This window comes from Poecilia mexicana, unplaced genomic scaffold (assembly GCF_051168715.1).
Source record: "Poecilia mexicana isolate PSO_F unplaced genomic scaffold, ASM5116871v1 scaffold_17, whole genome shotgun sequence".
NCBI lineage: Eukaryota > Metazoa > Chordata > Actinopteri > Cyprinodontiformes > Poeciliidae > Poecilia > Poecilia mexicana.
Window position 1 is genome coordinate 12,780,472 of NW_028263386.1, and position 20,325 is coordinate 12,800,796.

General features: G+C 38.1%; 1 protein-coding gene across 2 annotated transcripts; it reads left to right on the plus strand.

The window, feature by feature from the left end:
- The first annotated feature begins 1,054 nt into the window (after nt 1–1,054).
- Nucleotides 1,055–19,401, plus strand: rb1cc1 (RB1-inducible coiled-coil 1). Of its 2 annotated transcripts, XM_015008269.2 has the most exons (24): nt 1,055–1,599; nt 4,966–5,016; nt 5,119–5,250; nt 5,343–5,469; nt 5,568–5,738; nt 7,204–7,406; nt 7,597–8,011; nt 8,081–8,251; nt 8,349–8,533; nt 9,399–9,585; nt 9,979–10,060; nt 10,146–10,210; nt 10,306–10,409; nt 10,509–10,635; nt 11,458–13,382; nt 13,992–14,178; nt 14,645–14,753; nt 15,046–15,334; nt 16,170–16,218; nt 16,317–16,364; nt 16,976–17,034; nt 17,246–17,373; nt 17,616–17,686; nt 18,461–19,401. In XM_015008269.2, the coding sequence occupies exons 3-24, from the start codon at nt 5,180–5,182 to the stop codon at nt 18,536–18,538; spliced, it is 4,851 nt and encodes a 1,616-aa protein (XP_014863755.2). In that variant the 5' UTR covers nt 1,055–1,599; nt 4,966–5,016; nt 5,119–5,179; the 3' UTR covers nt 18,539–19,401. The 2 variants fall into 2 exon arrangements, with proteins under 2 accessions (XP_014863755.2, XP_014863747.2); XM_015008261.2 differs by lacking the exon at nt 4,966–5,016 and having other exon boundaries at nt 1,056–1,599.
- The last annotated feature ends 924 nt before the right edge of the window (nt 19,402–20,325 follow it).

Consider the following 20,325-nt stretch of genomic DNA (forward strand, 5'->3'; position numbering starts at 1 on the left):
CAGTCAGTTGTAGAACAGACTTCCTATGTTTTATTAGCATAGTTGGCACACTCACGTATTGTGTACAGTGTTAGTGCTGTAAAATATAATTGTATACAACTGGCTCATCAAGTTGAACATGGAATTTGATTCATAGTTAAAGGTAAAGCTCTACATTAAAATTATTGTCAGATAACATTTTCATTTGATCATCATCATGCACTGAAAAAAGATTTCTAAAAAAAAACTGAATATGATTTGAATTAATGTTATTTTTATAGAAACATTTATTAACAGATATGGACATTTTAATTTACAATCTTACTGCTTAACTGAGTTAAGCACCCAGGTAGAAATTCTGCATAGGGATTGCTAACAGCACCATTAATTAATTAACTGCAGTAATTAAAATACTCAGCGATGAAGAAGTGATTTAAAAAAAAAATTGTAATTGGATGTTACAGTCTGTAGTTGCACGGTTATCTCTTTGCCTGCCTTCCATTAGAATGATCCACTTTGATAAAGTAAATTAGGATTAATAGATGTACATTTGAAAATATTGAGTTAGCTTTTTGACATTATGATTTCTTATCCCCAAAAATATTGAATGAAGGACATGTTATTATTGCCTATTGTAACAAATGGCCAACATAGATACCATCAGAAAGTTCCCAAAATTCTTTGCTGCAAAACAGAGTAATCCACACCCTGCAGTTTACTTTTACTTCCCTTTCCCGTCCGTGATTTCCGTGTTGCAGTACGAAAATTACGGAAATAATTGTATAATTGTTTTCCAGAATATGCCTGGAAAACAACTTAAACAAACATGATTGTATCTTAAAAACTGAAGCATATAAAAATCAAAAAGACGAAAAACTGAATTAGGGGAAAATGACATCAGATACAACTATAATAATAATAATAATAATAATAATAATAATAATAATAATAATAATAATAATAATAATAATAATAATAATAAACATATAATGTATATTGTTTTTCAACCGGAATAAACCTAGCTTTGTTAGAAATCGCAAATCATTTGGATGGTAAGGTTTAAAATAATCAGGTTCAACAAAATGCAAATAACACTGATTAACAGTGCTAATATTTAATTATGAAATTTAACTAACTAATGTATTTATTTTTTAAGTATACAAAATCTAAAAACAAACAAAAAAAATCTGTCTTTACTGTGTAAAACTATCGAACTAATTGTCATAAAGTACATTTGGAGGGCTTCTTTAACAGTTTGGTGCCCAGTCAGTGCGTCTTTCCTAAGCGAATCGTTCACGGACCGCACATCACCAGATGACAACAACAAAACAAGCCTACTGAGAAAGGGTGTTAGCGTAGTTAGCTAATTCAGATAAACAGCGACCGGTGGAGTTTAATCCATTAGAAATCTACAAGAATATGCGTAATCTGTATAACTAACTATGTTTGTCAGTCGGTGTCTTGGTTAGTCAAGCTGACATTACCTAAGTGGCTCACCAAGCTACCTCTAAGTATGCTCAGTTTATACGCGTTAGCCAGCTAGCTCTGGTGCTAGCTATTTAGCTAGCCACCTCGCCTTGGCGAAGACCAACAGAGAGGGAGAGATGCGAGCAAAGTGAGGTAAGAAGCAATTAATCGTTTTTCAAGTTGCTTTTGTGCTTAGCCTGACTTGTAAACATTAAAGTGACGTTAGTTGTTTATGAGATATGTTTGTTAGATTCGTCGGTATTAAGGCATTGCTGCCACACAGTCCTGTTAGCTATTAGCTAGTTAGCATAGACAGTAGGTTATTATTGACCGTCTAGCTGCTAACAACAGCTGTTGGTGGCTACTTCTCCGGCACCATCTTCATGAGAAACCAGAGGCCGTGAGGTTGATAAGACCAGCTGAATTGAATATTCATAAACATCTACTCAAGTATAAGTTTAAACTGAAAGCGGCCCACAGAAACACAAAGCGTGAACGGAATCACCGAGTGAGGAGAAACTATCAAACCATCGTTTATAAACCGAAACCGTTTAAACCAGTTAACAACATCGTTATAACAGCATGTTTAGATTTATGTTATTACCAACACACTCTTTGCCGTTGCTGTCTAAATGTCAGTCAAAACTTTGTTTTTGGTTTAGTCTTTTTTTGAGAGATTGTCAGCTTGTCTCTAAGGAGATCAACATTTTGTAACCACCGGGGCTTGAGGCTCGACAGCAAACAGTAGTTTAACCGTGACTCAGCTGAGACTATTTTAAGGAAACCAACAATTACAAAAATTTTGAAAGTCAAAATATGAATTTTACATTAAGGGAGGCTTAAAAATAACTCTTCCCTTTATTTTCAGGCATAGGCACTGAATAAAGCACAGTAGACTATGTACTTTATTACACAACACAAAGGGTACTGTGCTGTCTTGTTTAGGACGGAATTATTGGCGAGTTGTTGCATATTTTTTACGTGAAGGTTCTTTGAACTTAAAGTAAATTGAAAAATACCTCACCTGTGTTTATAGTCTTAAACTTATAAACACAAGCCTGGCTTGAATTACATGAAAGTTGTGCAGAAACTAAGTGTAAGAGAAATTACCACCTTCTACATATCACAGATGAATACTGATCAAGAATCATTATTGACAATTAAAAAAAAAAATTACAGGTACTTTGCTTCTTTGCTACATACCACTTGCTTCCATTCTGTACTTGGGAAAATATTTTTTGTGAGAGTGCCCTTAACCTGTGTATCAGATTTTTTTTTTTTTTGTCGTTACTTACTTTGATAAATTGTGAAGACAAATGGTCTTAAGATGCTCAAATGTCACATCTACTGCCATTTTGTGACTTATTATTTTCTAATGTTTTATTTAAGCCCCTGTCTTTTGTTCTGATGCCTTTTGGGGTCTGTTGATTTACTCTTACAACATAACAAAATAGTTGCTTTATTTTGTTGTTGTTGTTTTTGCTTTCTCTTGCTTGTAGTTTAATTTATTTCAAATATCTGCTCATATTTAGATGTATCATAAAATACAAGTGGAATATTTAAAAAGAATAGTTACAAATTTATCACTTATATCAGGTCTTAGATCTTAACTGTTTGTCGCGAGAGGACCCAAATTTGGGTCCTCTGCGCTTGCCGCAACAAGATCGATTGAAAAAACATGCTATACATTTATCAATATAGGCATATTGCATATCCACAGATCGGGAAAAAGCTCTTCTAAATGATACAAACAATATTTTCTACATCAACAACACCCAGCCTGAACACGAAGTAGCTTGATAAAACGAAACGTAATTAGATGCTAACGAGGCTAACGAGGCATACACGGTAAAAAATGCAACAGTGAAAGAGCGACTATTCCCAAAGCCCACAAACTATCAACCAGAGTAAAGCCGAAGCTCTGCCGTTTCCAACAATACCAGAATCACCACGCTACGTGCAAAACTCACTGAACCAGCAGCTGAAGAAGAAAAAAAGAAATCGCTAATTTCACGAAGCGAAAAACATAAATTCAGTCCTACCTTTGCTGTTTCGTGGTCATAATCCTTATTAGACTAAATATTTCCACTTGGTTCGATAATCCATTTTCCCTAAGTCCATCTCATACTGTTTTCGGCTCTGCCCAGAGCCTCTTCCGCCTCCTGGGCTTCCATATAAAAATGTAGAGGCGAACTCCGTCAATGCACGTCACATGCGTTTCCCGTCCTCTAATTGGTGAATGGCTTTAGCTTCCGTATTAATGTCAACGCCCTCGGATTCTATTGGCTCTGACGGTTCGAAAGACGTGTCAATCATCAAAATTGGCCAATGGGATCCCGAGAAACCGCCCCGCGTAAGTTTGAATATCTGTATTGAGAACTGCATGGTTTTACGCGCAGAGCGCAGAGCGCAGACTAGAGACTCCAGGAGGAAATTTTTTTTTCAAAGGAATCCCCAAAAACAATTGTTATTAGATGTAATTACTTATCTATGACAAGTAATCATTTATTCTATAAGAATAAATAATTGAAACAGAACCTACAGAAAAAAAACTGAGAAAGTTCAAATTGTGCCAAAATGGCTAATTTGGAAGGTCCGCCTAGATTTTTATCAAGTAGTACCTCTCTAAAACTCATGTGATTCACTTTCTTTCCATGAAACTTGGCACAGTAAAAGGTCAGATTGTGTACTGTTGTTTACTACATCCAAAACATGTAGTAAACATGCTTTGAAAGGAATCTTCATATATTGAACTGGTTTTTTTTAGGCGGAAATAGATATTTTGCTTAATTTCTGCTGTGTATCATATTAATTCACTTTCCTCAGTAACAGGCAGGGTGGGTTTTAGAGCTGTAACATATTCTCTAGAGTCTTGCCTTTATTTTGATACCAAAACAATTAAAATAAACTCTGTAGTTCTTGAGATACATTCAATTCATTTTGGGCATGTATTTTCAACCATATTTCTCAAAAAGAGGCCTAGAGATGAAGAGGTTAAGTATTTTGTTTTACATGGGTTGAAGACAATGATTGATCAAGTTCAGAAAACATTTTTTTTGTATACATCTTCTGGTTTTTTTAAAGGGAATCTGGGGGAAATGTGCCATTCTCTGTATATTAAATATCAGCCTCCACCTGCATTCTGTTTGTTGTAAATACTGCCAATCTGGTGGTGTGACCTTTCCTCTTTTATCCACAGTTTTCACTCCCGCCATTGCATATTTTTAAGCAGTTATGTACTCACGTTTTTGTATACTTCTTTAAAAATATCTAATCTTTAGCCAGTTTGCTAAAATGTTGGAATTGATGCAAATTATTATGTAATTGCTGGTGTAAGTAAAATCTTGGTTTAGAGTTGTTAACTCTGTAGTCTGCAGAATCATCTAGTTCATAGCTCTGCACACGCCTGTAAATGTTTTGGATTGATCATAGAGAAATTATTAATGGCTGAATGCTGTTCTTGCAAAATCGGTAGATATTTTAACCTAATTGATGAGGCAACTTCTGCTTTTTGCACAGAGCCTGTCCTGTGCCTCTTCACACCCAGATGTTCCTTTCTCTCAACCATTGGTAGATGGATGCAAATTATGGGATGCAAAAAGATATTGGCAACTGAAAAAAAAAAAAAGAAGTTTAATAGTTATTGTTTTCACATTTGTTTTTATTCTGCAGGGTAGTGGTGCATGACTAATGAACGAGAAAGGCGAGGTTGAAGAACCCTGGGAGATTCACCATGAAGCTGTATGTGTTCCAGGTCAACAATGGAAGCACATTGACTTTTGACACCGACCTTGCTGTCCAAACGTAAGAAGCTGGGATTTTACAGACGACGTTCAGAAACCGTGGCCGGTGCTCCCTGCTTCTTTTGACCCAAACGACTCCTTTCTCTGTTTCAGTGTACTAGAGCTTAAACATGCCATCCAAGCCAAATACAAAATCGCAGTTCAGCATCAGGTCCTCGTTGTCAATGGAGGGGAATGTATGGCTGCAGACAGACGGGTCTGCAGTTACAGTGCTGGCACTGTAAGTTTATGGCAGCTGCAGTTCACTTACTTCCTTCAAGCGTTTGAAGACTTCATGGCTGACATTTGATATCACCTGTTTTTATTATGCTTTTCTAGGAAACCAACCCCATATTCCTGTTCAACAAAGAGATGATCTTGTCCGACCGGGATCCAACCATCCCAAAAACCACCTTCTCCATTGAGAGTGAGATTCAGGTTAAGGTGGAAGAGTCGCTACTGATGCCAGCTGTCTTTCACACCGTTGCCTCACGAACACAACTTGCTCTGGTACTTTTTAAATTTATTTACACCTTTCCCTGTTTTTGTTTGTGAATTTTTTTGGAAAATATCTATTGATTTTGAAACAATACGCCAAGTTCTTCCAATTTCATAAAAATAAAATAAATAAATAAAAAATCCTTCCAGGAAAAACAACTGTGGGACTTCTCATAAGTGCTACTGGTACAAAATTTTCATGACTGCTATCTATCGGTTCACCTCAATAAATTAGGGTATTCTTGAAAAGTTTACTCATTTCAGCAACTCAGTTCACTAAGTGGAAGACATTTTATAGAGTAATTACCCACAGACTGATGTTTTCAAGCCTTTACTTTTGTTCATTCTGATAATTTTTGATTTACAGCTGATAAAAACAAAGTATTTAATTTCTTATTAGAATACCACTTGACAAAAGTATCTGTAATACCTGCTTAAAAGTTATTTTCAAAATGTATTTAATTTAATACCACACCTTTTTGGAAAGCATATTATAATTTAGAATCAGTAAATGTTGCAAAACATGCCCAGTAACAACGTTACTTAATTACTTAATACACAGATGGTTTTTCTGCACTTATAAAAGATTCATTAATGTTGACAAGCCAAGGGCTTGGACTTGCTCCAGCTGACGGCAACCTGACCTACTTAGACTGACTTGTGTCAATTAATGTTCATATAGTCCCTTTTCCAACAAACTAAATTAAATTACTTGATTAATAAAACAAATAATTACTTGGCTCTTTGAGGGCAGCTGTAAAGCCTTGGCTCTCCTTTTACAAGATGGTCAGTAAAGCTGTAAATATTCCAAAAAATACAAATGTCTAAACCCCTTATTTCAGCACATATGTACCACAAAGATACTACATGGCAGTTTTTTTTTTCATACACCAGCAATATTACATTTATTTTACCAGTATATTTTGTGTACTTGAGCCTCTGGACTGTTTGACTTCAACCACAGAGTGACAAGCAAGTCGAAGGACAGTGAGTCCATACAAAAATGTGTGATGTAATCGGCGTCTGCTACAAGATATTAGTATTCAGGCTCACTATTCGGACAACATCGTATGTTTATGGAAAATGTTTAAACACTGTCTATTTTGATCCTCAGCAGGGTTTACACGAAGCTCAGCGAGTAATTGTTATCAGCCGAAGCTATCATTTGAGCCAGACAGATAACGGTGGTCTCGGTGACCCAGCAGTGACAGACGGGTGTTCAGCAGCAGCAGTCTGCACTGTGTAACACAAAACAGACCTGTACTGGTCCGATAAATAAAAAGGGACACGCTGCTTCTACTTCATTTTCAGCTCAACCTATTGATGTAAAATAATCTCATAACATTATGAGAATCTGTTTAAATTAAGAATGATTAAAAATGATGTGTCCTTAAGTTTAGTATAACATTATTTATATATTATATACTTTCTTACCCTGATGTTGCCTAATTTATTTTTATTTTTTTAATCTCTCTAGGAAATGTTCGAAGTTGCCAAAAAACTTTGCTCGTTCTGTGAACGTTTGGTTCACGATGAGCATCTCCAACATCAAGGCTGGGCAGCTATCATGGCTAATCTGGAGGACTGCACTTTGTCTTATCAGAAGTTACTCATAAAGTTCAACACCGCATACACAAATTATCAACAGGACTTGGAAGAAATTAAAATCAAACTTTCAAAGTAAGTATAAAAATTAGACATTCTCCACTGTTAAAAAAAGAAAATTGACCTAAAACTAAAATGTGTTTTAAACCTGTGAATAGATCACCTGCCAGGTTAACTAACATTTTTTTTTTTAAATTACGTTCAACAGACATGAGTGCTTGATTGAAAACAAAGTTTCAGTTGACATTTGTTGTAATGCCTGCAGGTTAGGGACTTCGGTTTCTGTGATGGCCAGGATTCCTCTGCTCGAATGTTTGACAAGACACAGTTACAGAGAGAGCATCGAGAAGTCCAGTTCGACCCCGGAGAAGGACTCGGATGAGACGGAAGAAGAAAAATCCACCGACTCTGTGCTCTGCGCTACTCAAACCCAGGTGGCCTCCAAATCGTCAGCGTCCTTATCTGCTTCAGGGGGAGGCACGTGCGAGCCAGCAGGCGACCAGGAGACAAGCGAAATGACTGAGAGTGGTGGTTTGAGAGCTGCACTTTTAGACGATGACACTCCAGAACTCGCCTGCCAGTCTTCTTTCAACGTAACACTATTGGACTGGATCAACGTGCAAGACAGACCTAACGATGTGGAATCGGTTGTCAGGAAATGCTTTGACTCCATCAACAGGGTGAGCTAAACGCTAACTTGTAAGCTCAGTGGGGAAGACCGGGATTTATGGGTGTGTCGTTTGTTTCAGCTCGACCCTCGGATCATCCAGCCCTTCCTGGCAGATTGTCGTGACACAATTGCAAAGCTCGATAATCAGAACATGAAATCCATCAAAGGGCTTGAAGACAGGCTGTACGCTCTAGACCAAATGATTGCAAGCTGTAAGAAGCTGGTGAATGAGCAGAAAGAACTTGCTCAGGTATTAACAAAAAAATAAATAAATTCCTGTTAAGGATTTTCTTTTTATTCGTTAAGTCTGTTTTATTAATTGTGCTTTACACTTTTTTTGCTTTCAGGGGTTTTTGGCCAATCAGAAGCGAGCTGAAAACCTGAAGGATACGTCCGTCCTGCCTGACCTGTGTCTGAGTCACACCAACCAGCTGATGATCATGCTGAACAACCACAGGAAGCTGCTAGACATCAAGAAGAAGTGCACCACTGCCAAACAAGAGCTAGCAAACAACCTTCAAGTCAGACTCAAGTAAAGACTGAAATTGATTTTTTTTTCTCTCAATTATGTTTGTGATACAGTTTTGGTTGAAAAGTTGGATGGTGACTCACTGTCACCATCCATTTGCAAATGTTGAGTTTGAAAGTGTCTGTTTTGGAGTGGAGGGCCTTCTCTTGGTCTGTACTTCCCCAGACTATGAGGATGTAGAATGTGGTTCAGTAGAGACAGAGAGGCACATTGGTCCTCATGCAGTTTCAAGTTCATGGCAAGCTTGACTTTTTTGAGATTTTTCCAAAACATCACAACCATTTTCCTTTCATTTTTTGTGTGACAATTTAGGTAAAGCAGGTTGTTATAATAAGGCCTCCAAACACGTCAAAAGTAATTTTGTAATGGCAAATTAGGGTTCTGGATAGGTTTTCAAAGATACCATAGTAAGATCTGTGGATTTAAATGAAATCTATCCCAGAGAATTAACAGATTAAATTACAAGTTTGACCAAAAATAAGGTCCAGTTGCCAAACATAAACGTATCTGATGCTTACTGATGGCTACAAAAAAAACAGCGAACGCTAAACTCTTGAAGTGGAATTTTACAAAATTTACATGGGTTAATATGCATATTTGAGGCTTTACCATTACCATTTCAGCCTTTTCTTTATTTGAGAAAATACACAATAAATACAAGAGATTGTTTTTAAAATTCATTGAAATAATTAGTTGTATAATCTTGAAATGATGGTTCAAATGCATCCTCAAAGGATTGATATGAAGAAACTGTGTCCTTTTCCATGTCTTTAACTGTGATGCTTTTTGTTGAATGTGAAGTTAGTGGTTAAAAAAAAAATGCTTAAGAGAGTCATTTTTGTAACTTGAGTTTTGGTTGTGATTGTAGATGGTGCTGCTACGTGATGCTTCACGCAGATCAGGACGGGGAGAAGCTTCAGGCTCTTCTTCGGCTCCTGACAGAGCTAATAGAGAGAGTGAGGGTGGTGGACGCCCTCAGTACGGTGCCCCAGATGTACTGCTTGGCAGTGGTGGAAGTTGTCAGGAGGAAAATGTTTATGCGACACTACAGAGAGGTCGGTGCCTATGATTGCTATGGTAATATCAGCCACCGCTTGTTGACACAGTCTTGTTTTTATATTCCCGTATTTTAATGCGTTACGTTTTTGACATTTGTTGCATGAATATGAATTAACCCTGTTTTGAAGATGCAAAAATGTGCTATTGTTTATGTTTTATTTGCATTTCATTCATTTTATGTGAGACTTTTAGCTCTAGCGAGTTTTATAGAATTAAGAGTGTTTTTATTGCAACCTGGTATTCTATGGTTTTCTTAACAACAACAAAAAAAAGGTCAAAAATCAATTTATGTTTAAAAAAAAAAGGGGTTTCTTTAACATGTCTATACAACTATGTAGACCAGGCTGTGTGACTCATAAAAAGTCTTTAATATTTCTTGATTTTGTCAGTGGGCCAATGCACTTGTTAAGGACGGGAAGCGACTGTATGAGGTGGAAAAGTTCAAAAGGGAATCCTTTGGAAAACTTTTCAGTAAGTGCTTTTAAAGTCCTCCAACGATGAATACGTTGTACCTTTGAAGTTGTTTTAACATGGTGATGTTCTTTTTGACTTTAAGGGAAGTCTTTTCTCCGAAATCGATTGTTTAGAGGACTTGAGTCTTGGCCTCCAACTTCATTTTGTGTAGGTTTCTAGTGCAGTTTTTTTTCTCCAATAGTATTCACTGCATTTTCAGGGTGAGGTTTTTGGTTACCATAACTACCGCTTCATTGTTACAGACACGGAAACCCAGAAGGTTTGATGATGAACTTCCAGACATCTCGCTTGATGACCTGCAGTACTTGAAATCGTGTTGTCCTGTTGAGGTGCAGCCTTTCCTAATGTAAGTCACCGTCAGCAGACACTCAACCGTTACTGCTAGAAACTAACCTGTCTCAGAAATTATTATGTTTTTTCTTTTTTTGTTTGTTTTTCTCTGCAGGATTCCCGCCATGTGTGACTTTGAGCCCCTAAATCGCCACGTAGAGACACTTCATAAGCTGGTCCAAGCCGCACAGAGCGTGGACGAAATGTCTCAAACTATCACAGACCTGCTGAGTGAACAAAGAGTAATGTCTTTTTTTTTTTTTTTTTATCAGTTTTAGCCTTGAAACTAGAAATACATCTTTCAGAAATGAAAGCTGATTTCCTAATTTATTTTATTTTATTTTATTTTTTGCTATACTTTAAGAACAACAGCCATATTTTTCCCTTTCCTTCCTGCTTTGAGAACTCACTAATCACTTAAATGACCAGAAGCCACGTTGCACTATAATTTTGAGAGATTGGTCAGTAAAACAACATTTTGCTTATTTAAAACAAAGACAGAATTTACACCTTCAGATTTTAAATTTCTTTAGCATCCAGAGTTAGTGATTAGCTGTTAGCATTACTGTCGTTAGCATAACAGAAACCAGAGTCATTGTGGGTATTTCTGGGTGAATGTAGATTCCTACCTTCACTCTAGAGGATGCAAGCATTTGTAAAGCCATGATGCCTAAGCTATCGTCTCTGCTATAGTAGATTTGGCCTTCCTCTTATCTCTTGAAAGTATTTGTCTCACTTTCTCACTACCTGAGGAAACTGCAGACATGTCTCAACACGTCATTGTTCCTCTTACTTTTTTTAAAATCCTCACTGATAGTGGAAACAGCTGAAACCGCTACGCTACAACCTTTCAGCTGTAAAGTATGACGCCTTCACGCCATGTCGAAATTTCCAACCTACCCATCTAGAAATTGTCCGGTTTCAATCAACAGTAATTTATTTCCGCATTTCTTTTCTTAATTGCTTTAAAATCAAAGCTTGTTCGTCCTTTTCTATTTGTTTCATGTAAAGTGAACGCTTGCTCCACTCAGACTTCATCGTCTCCCTCTGTTCTGTCCTTCCAGGCATCCTGTAGTCAGAGCGCCCAAAGATCAACGGCGCAAACTCCGCAGTCTGAGGGCAAGCCCGGGACCACCACGCCGGTGCCCTCCAAAACGCCTCTCTGTCTTAGCCTTCAGGGATCCAGCTGTCAGCCCCTGCTTGTACCCGTCCCGGCTCCTTTAGAGGATCTGTCCCCAGACAGCATCGATGCACAAACATTTGACTTCGAAACCATCGGCCACCCGAACATGGACCCCGTCCTGCAGCAGGGATCCCTGGACTTGGATTCTCTCGCCGAGAGCCCCGAATCCGACTTCATGTCTGCTGTCAACGAGTTTGTGATCGAGGAGAACCTGACCTCCCCCAACCCCATCAGCGACCCCACTAGCCCCGAAATGATGGTGGAGTCGCTGTACTCCTCAGTCATTAACGCCATCGACAGCAAGCGGATGCAGGACACCACAACGCTGGAGAAGGAAAACTCAAGGATCGCCGACCTCAAGGAAGTTCTGGAGAAATACAGATGTGCCGCAGAAGAGTCCCACTCCAACCTCAGGAGTGTGAAGGCTGACCTCTATTACTTAAGAGGTTTCGTCTTGAAGGAACAGCAGGACTTTGGGTTAGCTCTGCGCAGCATGACCATGGAAGTGCGCAGTACCGTGAACGAAATCTACCAGTGTCAGAAGACGGAGTTGAACGAGCAGCATGAAGGGGAGCTTCTCACCGCTCGGCAGGAGCTGGAGAACCAGGTTCAGGCGTTGACGGAAGAAAACAAAGTAAACCAGAATATTGTCAGAGACGTCCAGAGAGCCATGCTGGAGCTGGAGGGGCTCATGGAGCGCAAAGAGAAAGAACTTACCCAGCTGGAGAACGAGAGAGAGCGATGGGTGGAAAAAGAGAGAAACTTTGCTGAAAAGATAAAACATCTTGAGCAGATCAACTGTGATCAAACAGAAGAAATCAAGATGCTCCTTACTTCTAAAGACTCTTTGAGCAGTCAGCTTGAAAACCTGCATTTTGAGATCGAACGCAGTCAGCAGAAGATCCGACAGGAGCTGGAGGAGGTTTCTCAGTGCCATTTAAAGGAGTTGGAGGAAAAACTGATGCAGGAACACCAAAAGGCTCTGGACAGTCTGAATAAGAACAACAAGGAGGCCCTGGAACATCTTGCTGTTGAAAATAGTACAAAGCTGACCAAGGCAGCCGATCACCACGACACCGCTATTAAAGAGAAGGATGTTCAGATTAAAGAAATGGAAGATCGGCTTACGGAGCTCACAGAACTCCGCTGTAGACTGGAGGTAGATCTGGCCCTCAAAGAGTCCGAGACGGAGGAGGTGAGGATCTTATTTGAAGAAGCCAAGATGCAGCAGGCGGAAGCTGTAAAGACCCAAGTGGAGGCAGACACCAAAGTCCTTAAAGATGAGCTGATGGATCTCAAGAGGCAGCTTCAAGCTAAGAACGAGGAGTACGAAGTGGATCTGGCAGAGCTGAGGACTCTCATGAGGATCGAAAAGGACCACTGCATCTCGGAGCTGGTGGACCGGCACGAGGAGCAGACGATCCTGTTGCACGGCAAAATCTCCGCCCTGCAGCAGCACTCCCAGGATGCGGAGAGAAACCACGCGGAGCAGCAGCAGAGGCTTAGACAGGAGTTGGATCAGCAGCGGGCGGCTCTGGCTGAAGACAAGGAGAAGCAGTTCAGGAGTTTCCAGGAGCGGGAGCAGCAGTTGAGGACAGTTGTCAACAGTTTGCAGGCAGAAAATGATCTGCTCTCTAAAAACCTAGAGCAGGAAAGACGTGCAGCTCAGGAGGAGGAGGCGTCGAGCGTCGTAGCAGCAAATGCTTTCAAGGAGTTAGAGCAGCAGAAGGAGGAGACGGAGAGGAGACTTTTAGAAAAGATTAGGCAACTTGAGAATGAGCTTCATGAGAAACAGTCGTCTAAAAGGTAAAAGCTGGATCTTAATGATCGAACACAATCGAACTTGTATAACAGACATGGGCCAACGTGAGTATAATCCTGAGTAAAAATACCACAGTGTGGCTGCACATAGAACATACCAGATTGCTAGCCAATTGTCGGATTACTTGAAAACCTGCTGAGGTTCCCCTTTCTTACATGCCGTTCACGATTTGTGTATTTTTTAGAATGTTTGGAGGGATGGCTGGCATCTCCTTTAGTTTTTGAAGACCAGAAAGCTGAATTCACATCTTTTTTTTTTTTTTTGTCGGAAAGTGAAAGGTGTAGTCAGCTGATGGGCAGTGCCTAGTAATATGTGGAAAAACTGTCACAATGACGCCCTGAAAGCTCACTAAAACAATTGTTTTCTTTTTTTTTGCTGAAAAAGAACTTGTTTTACTGCTATACCAGTGACTGACCTGACCCATGCCTATTATATAATAAAACTGCAGCTATTTACTTAAATGTAAAACTTGAGCATTTAAAGTAAATTAACTTTGCTGCAATTCTGGGGGAAAACAAAAGTATTTTATCCATTTACCATTATAGAAATGCAGTTTTTTTTTTCAACAAGGAATGAATGTGCCTGTCTTTCAGTGATGAAGGCTTGTCGCTGCACGCTGAGGGCCGTGCAGATGCTGGAGCACCTCTGTCCCTAGACTCAGCCTTACAGGAGCGCCTGCAGCAGGAGACGGCCTCTCTGCAGGCCCAGATTGAGCTCTTGGAGAAGAAGAAGAATGAAGAGATACAGAACCTCAAAACATCACTGATTGCAGAGCAGCAGGTCTGTAATGTAAACTGGAAGCGGGCATTAAAAGCCTTGTGGTTGACATATTTTTTGGGCAGTTGTTAGAAACAGACCAGTTTGTGGTTGTCTTTCAATTTTCTGTGTTTATTTTTTTAAAGCTTTAACTTCATTTACTTGATGTAAAATGATTGGATTCTAGATTACTGTCTGACTAAGTGAAATGGTTGAACCTTATCACTAGACATTTTCTTGGTGCACCTCTCTTAGTCTGGTTTTTGAACGAGTTTCTAATCATTTCTGGTGACTAATTTGCTAAACAATAACCAGAATTATTTACTAAAATGTTGTTTTAGAAGCTTATAAGATTCCTCCCTGTGCTGCAGGAGCGAGATGGTACATGGCCTTAAACTCAGCAGCTGAATGTCATGATGCAAGCTCAAATATATCCTATTTTTTAAATATTGTTTGAAAATTAAAAATGTCTGTTTCTTCTACATTCAAGACGAACTTCAACACCGTTCTAACAAGAGAGAAGTTGAAGAAAGAGCAGATTATCAACGACCTTTCGGAGAAGTTACAAAAAGTTACCCAGCAGCAGGAAAAAGACAAAGGTGAGTACTACGCTTTACATGTGGTTGGAGTTGGGAAGTGTGTTATTTGTGTACTTTAGTAATTTAGTCTCAATAGCAGAAATAGTATTGAAACATTTAAGATTTTTCTGCTACTCTACTTTAGCCAAGCCAGCGTTATTTATGAGCACCTTTAAAACAGCAAAACTGAACAAACTGCTGAAAAAATATCATATAAAGACAGCAAAATAAGTAAAAGTTCTTGACAAATAAAGTTTACATTTATGTTGTGCTTTTTTTGTTTTTTTGTTTTGTTTTTGTTTCCGTAATGCAGCTCTGATAGAGACGCTGTCTGAGGACCGAGCGAGTGTGATGCAGGAGAAAAAGCAATTGGAGGAAGAGCTGAACCGTCTGCGCAGCTCTGCTCTGGTCTCCTCTGCCTTCTTCCCCTCGAACTCGGCTCAAGAGCTCTCAGAAGCTGGAGCAGCGGCGAGGGCTCTGCCTGTTGCGGGGGCTTGCTCTCCTGAGACCTCGGCCGAAACGGACCGACTGGCCTCCGTAACGGCCTTCAGAGATGACGAGCACGTCGATTCAGCCGTGGAAGCCAGCATGGTGGCTTCTGAGTAAGCAGTTATTCTTTAATAAAACTATTGTTTAAAATATAAGACTGAAATCTGGCATTGCTAAAAGAAGAAGAGTTTCATGTTTACTGCCTTGTTTCAGCATGTTGGCTGCTGGAAATCAAATTAAGCGTACACGTTGAAATGCTTTGTCTCTAACAGGCAAAGCTCATGTGTTTTTGATCATGTTATGATGCAAATCCCTTTAAACACATTGAATTATTTCTCAAGATATATGGGAAAGGTGTGGTGTATATCTAAAACCATGGTTTAAATAAAATTATCAGAGAAAACATTTGCATAAAAGTCAAAGTTATTGTTCACGTTGGTATTTACAGAGGCATGAATGTTTCGATGTAGAATCAAGTTTGTTTAAGTTGTAGTTTCAGCTGAATTTGGCCTTTGGATGTGAAACATTTTCTTGTTGACATGCAGTCATAAGAAGTGGAAGATTTTGATTTCACCAGCTTAGTGGTTTTGTATTTCCTTCACAGTCCTAAGCTTGGAAGAAAAAAAAAAAAAACAGGTCCGACAAAATCTTTGTTCACATCAAGCTTAAGTTTGGTTGGAATTTCAGAAAAATTAGTCACATCCTTAGAAAGCATTGCATTGCTGAAGGATTCCAAGTGTAAATGAGCCAGATATGGATGGACAGAGAGACACATTTGAAAGCAGACAGAAGGTAGGGTAGGATGTGACAACACAAGTTTTTTTTGTTTTGTTTTGTTTTGTTTTTATTAGCACTAACTAGGCACAAGATTAAAAAAACATGATGCCAAATATCAGTTTTTCCTCCAATGTTATTCGCACAGTTACCATCTTAAATTTTTTCCCATAGTGACACTGTGATGTCAGAAGAGAAACAGCGGATAATGTTACTTGAGAGGGTAAATATGCATGTTGTTTCCTTATCTTAAACATGTTGAAATCTGTTTTTTTTTTTTATTTGTTTCAGTGTGTTTAATTCACTTCTTAAATGTTGCAGACTTTGCACATGAAGGAAGAAGAAAACAAGCGCCTCAGCCAGCGACTGGTTAGTTGAGGGTCTTGTAACATAATTATTTATTTTACACGACTCGCGCAGATCTGGTGAAGTGAGTCAAATGAAAATAGAAAAATAGGAAAAACATGAATATGCTTTTTTTCTGATAAATATTTGAAAGTAAAAATAAACTGCTTCCACTGGTGCATCTATGTTAGATTTGAAATAACATTTGTTTAGAATTATTGCATGTACCCAGGAAAGACCCTTGCTATAAGAAAAGGAATCTCCTTTCCACTAGGTGGCAGTAGCATCAAAGAATAAATCCATGCAAAGACTCAAAAGACATTTAGAAAAGTGTCACACAGTATAGTGCAAACTGACTTTATATGATTTTTGAGAAATAAATAGCATGAAGATTAAATATATATTTTGCTGATCTTAGATTTTATGTTAAAATACTTACTGCATTTTCAAAATTCATGAACAGAAAATCAGATTTTAGTGAGCGGCCGAAAAGTAATGATGCTAATGATCAAGCTAATTTAATGCATTTTGTTTGAATAAGGGCTATCTCTTTTTCTGACACGTCCAGTCCAAGTTGTCGCTGTCATTAAATTAATGCAATACGATAATTGTTGGTCTCATCCGTTTCTTTGCAGATGTCTCAAAGCATGTCCTCCGTGTCATCACGGCATTCAGACAAAATTGCCATCAGAGAGTAAGTGAACGCTAATAAAATACCACATGGCATTAGCATGTCCTTACCACTGTGACTTTTAGCAGTTTTAATATTAGCTAAAACCGACCCTGATTACATTCAGGATAATTACACACATTATTGTATAATTACCATAACAGTGTTGTTTGCACTTTGCTGAAGTCCTGGGAGATCATCTCTTTGTCTCATGGTCCATCTTTTTGTGTTTCAGTTTCCAGGTCGGCGATTTGGTTCTAATCATCCTGGATGAAAGGCACGACAACTACGTGCTGTTCACAGTTGGTCCCACCCTCTACTTCCTGCACTCAGAGTCTCTCACTGCACTGGACCTTAAACCAGGTCAGCTCCTGTTACAGCCTATTGAAATCACTGGCAAGCCTGTAACTTTAGTGTTGTGTTTTTAAATATAATTTACCATTATAGTAAGCCAAACATCCAGATAAACAGTAATTTCTGTTTTAGAATTCATATGCCATCATTAGCGTCACTGACCACAAATCATAATGTATTCTTACTGCTTAGCCATGTGTAGCCAGTTTCCTACGTGTTAATTGTTTAACATTATTTGTTTCTGTGTAAAGCATCAGGGACCTCAAGACGGCCATGGGTGCTTGGAAAAGTGATGGAGAAGGAATATTGTCAGGCAAAGAAGGTGATTTGAACTTTTGACATCTGTCTTGTTCTTATATCAAGTGTACGATATTCCTTAATAGCTGCTATTTTTGTAAAGACAATAAACAAGATTGAAATGCTTTTACTTTCTAACTAAATTAAAAGATAGTTGTCAAAAAATGTTTTGGGAAAAGAAAACACTTGTTTTTCAGACAGGGGTTAAAAAGCCTTTGTGCATAATAATAATAATAAAAAAGACAAAATAGAGAAAATTCACCAGGTTATTGGGACATATACTTTTTAAATAAACCTTCACTCGAAATCTAGTTTGTAGATCTTTTGTCACACTATAAGGAATTTTTCAAAACAAATAACAGCTGTGTCCAACTTAATATTTAATTAGAAGAAAATCTGCAATTTACTGATTTGTGTTAGAATGTTAAAATGATTCATTAACTTGTTTCTTAAGATCAGTCATTGATTATTTATCTCTGGAGTAGAGGCAACATCACATGGTGTGTGAGAGAGAGCATCTTTTTCAGCATGTTTTTGTTTTTAGCAACTAGGAACATTATTGTAGTTAGCATAACAAACATTGTTCAGTTTTTCTGAGATTTTTTTCTGACTGATTTTCCATCAGCAGGGATCAAGGGTTTCTAGCACAAAAATAAGAATTTTGTCACCAAGTAAATCCTCCCTGATCTCTAATTTGAATAATATTTCTTTTAAATCTTGAGACATGATTGTTATGCTGTTAAGGCATATAAAGAACTTTCTTTGTTTCCTCACAAAACTGTGTGTTTTTCCCCTGCAGGCCCAGAACAGATTCAAAGTTCCTTTAGGAACCAAGTTCTACAGAGTGAAAGCTGTTCCATGGAATAGAAAAGTCTAATAGCCAAGTAACGAGCTAAAATGTATATTTATTTTATTCTTTTTGAACGGAAACATCATAATTGATAACATTAACAGCAGAAGACAAATTGAAGATCGTCTTGCAACATCATTTTTTGTGTTTCGGTTTAAAATCTCATATGCTATCATGTTTTTTTGTTTGTTTTTTTTTTTCCTTTTTTTTTTTCTTTTCTTTAAAATCCAGATTTTATTTTATCGTGGACCAAATGCTATTAACCTAATTAGGGCGTCGCCCTGTACACTGGCATTATGCCCTCTGACTTGTGTGTGGAATTGAACAAAATTTGGATGTTAAATATTAGTTCTCATTCTCAGCATTTGTCCGCTTGTGGAAAATACTGTCTTTATCAACATAATTAAATAAAAAAATAAATGAATATACATTTATAATTAATGTTAATGGAGGAATGTTCATAGCATGCATATTGAAATATTTTTCTTTGATTTTACCTAACAGATAAATGTCGTAGTCGGAAATGTAGTTAATGCTGTATGTTACTCACAATCAGTATGGCGCTCTGTCATTACTGACATGTACATTATGACTGCGTGACTGACTGAAGGAAGCAGTCATCTTTGCAATCCTTGAAATGCACTTTGAAAAACAATGCTTTTGTTAATTTGAAAAGGGAAGTTAATTGAGCTGTCAGAACTAAGTAAATATATCAGCACAAACTTCTCATTATCATAGAATATGGATATGTAGAGAGGAAAACATTGTGACCGTGTTTCATTATCGGGAGACATTGTATATTACCCATAAAATCACATGTAATAATAACTGACTGTATTGTAAAGGATAGAGTTTTGGAACAATAAAGGATTGATCCCCAAGATATTAAATTGTTTCCTCCTTTTATTATTTCTTTATATTTTAAAAGCGTTTTCCTTGTTATAACAAAGGAGAAGGGGGGAAAAAATAGAAGAAAAAAAAAAACGTTTGGTAGGCAGACTGTTAGGTTTTTTTTTTTTACTTGGCTGTAATCAAAATTGCTTTTATGTCTGGAAAATTGACGTCTTATTTGACATGTGACATTTGAAACGAAAAAAAGAGCCTCTTTTTGTGTAATTAGTGCATAGCCTGTATAATAATGCCATTAGAATTTTCTGGGCATTCAGGAAATTGATGTAAAAAAAAAAAAAAAAAAAAAGCACAATGTAGTGCGCTCATTTGATTTAGCATTTTTTGATTTTGTGGAAACATAAATGTTGGCACGCTGCTGCAGGAAACAGACTTCAAAAAGGCTTCATATCGTGGCCCAAGAACGATGCGGCCCTCATGGAGAAGGAAGCCCACCAACATCACTTTCCCAGTTCACAGCGGGGAGCATAGCAGCTCGCCGTCGAGCGCTCTCTACCATGTGGGTCTAGGGGTGTTTTAACAATGTTTAGCTCTATTTTCTCCATTTAGCATAAGCCTGTTGTCACATTTGGATGGCTCCTTCATAAATTGATGGTGTGATTCCTACAATTTCGGGACAGGCCTGAACGACAAAATATGCAACACAACATTCGATACCGAGGTGGCTGGCAAGCAGCAACCATGTGCACTGGACAGGCTCTTAGTGTAAATGTTTACAACCCCCCACTGAGCTCAGTGCTGCTGGGAGTCAGACTCCTCAGGCTGAATGAGATTTAACGTTGCCATGTGTAGTCTGGAGCTACTTCTATTAAAACTGCCTGTGTGACTTCCTTTTTCTAACAGCTGACCACTTATTTACATTACTGAAACATTTAGTTTTAAACGTGCACACGGAAAATGTGTAA

What these genes read in the sequence shown, in the direction of transcription:
- rb1cc1 (XM_015008269.2), top strand. Translation starts at nt 5,180, where the DNA reads ATGAAGCTGTATGTGTTCCAGGTCAACAATGGAAGCACATTGACTTTT. An exon ending in TTATGCGACACTACAGAGAG is followed by an intron (nt 9,586 to 9,978) that starts GTCGGTGCCTAT and finishes TGATTTTGTCAG; the next exon opens with TGGGCCAATGCACTTGTTAA. An exon ending in ACCTGCTGAGTGAACAAAGA is followed by an intron (nt 10,636 to 11,457) that starts GTAATGTCTTTT and finishes CTGTCCTTCCAG; the next exon opens with GCATCCTGTAGTCAGAGCGC.